Source organism: Montipora capricornis, chromosome 11 (assembly GCF_036669925.1).
Source record: "Montipora capricornis isolate CH-2021 chromosome 11, ASM3666992v2, whole genome shotgun sequence".
In the NCBI taxonomy this organism is placed as follows: domain Eukaryota; kingdom Metazoa; phylum Cnidaria; class Anthozoa; order Scleractinia; family Acroporidae; genus Montipora; species Montipora capricornis.
In genome coordinates, this window is record NC_090893.1 from 11,117,029 (window position 1) to 11,119,528 (window position 2,500).

General features: G+C 38.4%; 1 protein-coding gene across 1 annotated transcript in view; it reads right to left on the reverse strand.

Moving 5' to 3' along the window:
* The window catches only part of LOC138022938 (transient receptor potential cation channel subfamily A member 1-like), a 34,350-nt gene that overhangs the window by 10,254 nt on the left and 21,596 nt on the right, over nt 1-2,500 (reverse strand). Inside the window, exons 18-22 of the mRNA XM_068869963.1 lie at nt 1,889-1,959; nt 1,385-1,544; nt 941-982; nt 697-777; nt 42-208 (exon numbers count right to left, since the gene is read on the reverse strand). Of these exons, the coding sequence (XP_068726064.1) occupies nt 42-208; nt 697-777; nt 941-982; nt 1,385-1,544; nt 1,889-1,959 (521 nt within the window). The remainder of the gene's footprint in view (nt 1-41; nt 209-696; nt 778-940; nt 983-1,384; nt 1,545-1,888; nt 1,960-2,500) is intronic.

Here is a 2,500-nt window from a genome sequence, read left to right on the forward strand (position 1 = left end):
GTCTTTAAAATTATTTCACCAAACGGGCTTACGTCACTGACCTTCTGAAAAAGAGGAGAAGATTAAGCCAAGCAAAAAAAAGAGATATAGCGGCCGCTTCTGCTTTGTAGTGTGGCTTGCACGCACAAATCGGGTACGCGAACACCAAAGCAACCACGTAAATAGGCAGTTCAAAGAGGTTCGTTATGGAAATTACGTACTTGAGACGCTGTGAAGAGCAAGACGAAAAAATCAAGTTGTTAGACTGAGTAAATTGAAATGTTCGTGAACCTTCGAATTAACGGCCTGTCTGAAAGTCGCCCACTTTATTTCTGTCTGGTGCAGCCAAGTTCAAACGTTTTAAGTGCGTCCGGTTAACAAATAGATTCCATTTTGCCGTGTGTCTGTTCAGTGATGGATCACAGATGACGTCAAAATGTGGTTATATAACATGGATTATGAGTTAAGAAAAACTATCTTAGAAAGTGCGCCTGTAAAGACATTTAATAGGTCATGTGACCTTCTTTCTACTTGACGAATTTTACAAATACACGTAGCCATTTACTGAGATAAGTTTTAACCGCAAGCATGGCTGTGTGCAGTGTTTGAGAAAAAGCGTGAAATTGGAAACATTGCGCGTATAAGGTTCGTTCAGATGGAATGAGAGATGCATGACAATTTTTCTGTGAAGAAAGAGTCTAATGCAACTGCTTGTACCTGTTTGATTAGCTGCATCATTTCCTTTATGATGTGAAGAAAGGCGAAGATAATCATCATGTGATGAAGACTCGTAACATTCTAGAGACGAGAAGGTAAGACAGACAAAAAAAGTCCATCATTAGTTTCAATATTAGTTCCCGAGATGTACTTTGCTAAATGATCGATGGATAAATTCCTGGCTAACGATTCCAATAGCACTACAACATCTGATGCTACCCTCTACCACTAATAATTGCTTCACCTGATCATTATTGTTGCATTCATTATCTCCATCATGCCATTCCTAGATAAAAAGGAAAATGTTAAAGCGGCAGCGAAAGTAAGCTACACACCATTGGCTTCAGAGGTAGGAGTAGAATATGGGTTTTCATCGAAAGGTGAACATCACAACCCCAACACGAAACACGCCACTCCCTTTATAGCACGCAGGCGTTGATCAAGTGCGGGTATAGGGCATGTCATGCAACATCTGGAAAATCATTGTACAAATGGTATCAAAAGAAAACTGAAAACTTGTGGCCGGTGTGATGACTTGTTAAATCCATGGCCGCTTTAAAAGTTCACAAAAAATTATTTTCCCAATATTCGTCGAGTGCGTGATGATGTTGGATGCGCGCCGGTTGAACGTGACAACAGTAAACAAAGGGAAATTTTAGCCAATGATGCCCAAGGCATTTATACGTACTGAATCGTCGCCAGGAATTTGCATCGTTGTGTTGCAAAACTGGTAGCTGCACAAGTCGCAAACGTTAGTCTTAAGGTACACAGCTAGGGCAGTGAATGGCAACAGGAAAGCCAGGTACAATAACAGATTAGCCATGAACGTTATCCAACCAAACTTCTTCCTGCAAAATAAACAAACAAATAATAAATATAATACACCAACCAATAAATAAATTAATTAATAATAGGAAGTGTAAGTGCAAGGAGTTCTTTTGGCTAACGAAAAGTCGTTTTTAGTTCAAACGGGAACACTTGCTACGCAGGCCAGCTAAGCAATTCTCAGTAATTTGTGAAAACTGTAAATTTGTGGTTTGCTGAGTATCCGATTTACCATCGGTAGTCGAAACAGAGCTTCACATCCCTTTATGGAAAAAAAATTCCCACAAACTAAACCAATTGTGAAAACCTTTTAAAGCGCGTTTTCCTTCGTAAGAATATTAAAACCAAAATTGATTCAAAGGATTACCATTTGGTGGCCATAAGAAAGAAGCACACAGGATGCGTCAAACAATTCTCCCGTCGTCGTTCCGCCATAGTCTACAAAAAAAGGATGACACTATACTGCGCTGACAATAGTAAATAATAATAATAATAATAATAATAATAATAATAATAACTATTGATTATATAGCGCAGCTTAGCATGAAAATGTTCAGCTGCGCTGTGCATAAATAAAATACATCAATGTGCAATAAATTTTAAAAAAGCAAGGCAGAGCAATGCCACCTTTCAATAGAAAGGAATTGACTAGGTTATTTTCCTGACAGATAGAGAAAGGTCGATGTTAAATGTTTAGTTCTTTCGTGAAGACGTATGACTGAGATATAAATCCTTTGTAGAGGTGAAATCAGTAACTCAAGAAGACAGGAGCTATGTCATCATTATATTTATTAGGTGGGTAAAAACCGGCTAGGCAACACACCAACCACTTATAAAATTTAAAATATGATTACAAGCCTTAGCAAGCAATAAACAATCACGTGAAACTATGATCCTCGCAGTTATGAACGCAATTTCAGCAATCGCGTAGAGAAGCCTGAAAAATTCAGGACTTCAAAGAGGTTTGAACTCGTGACCG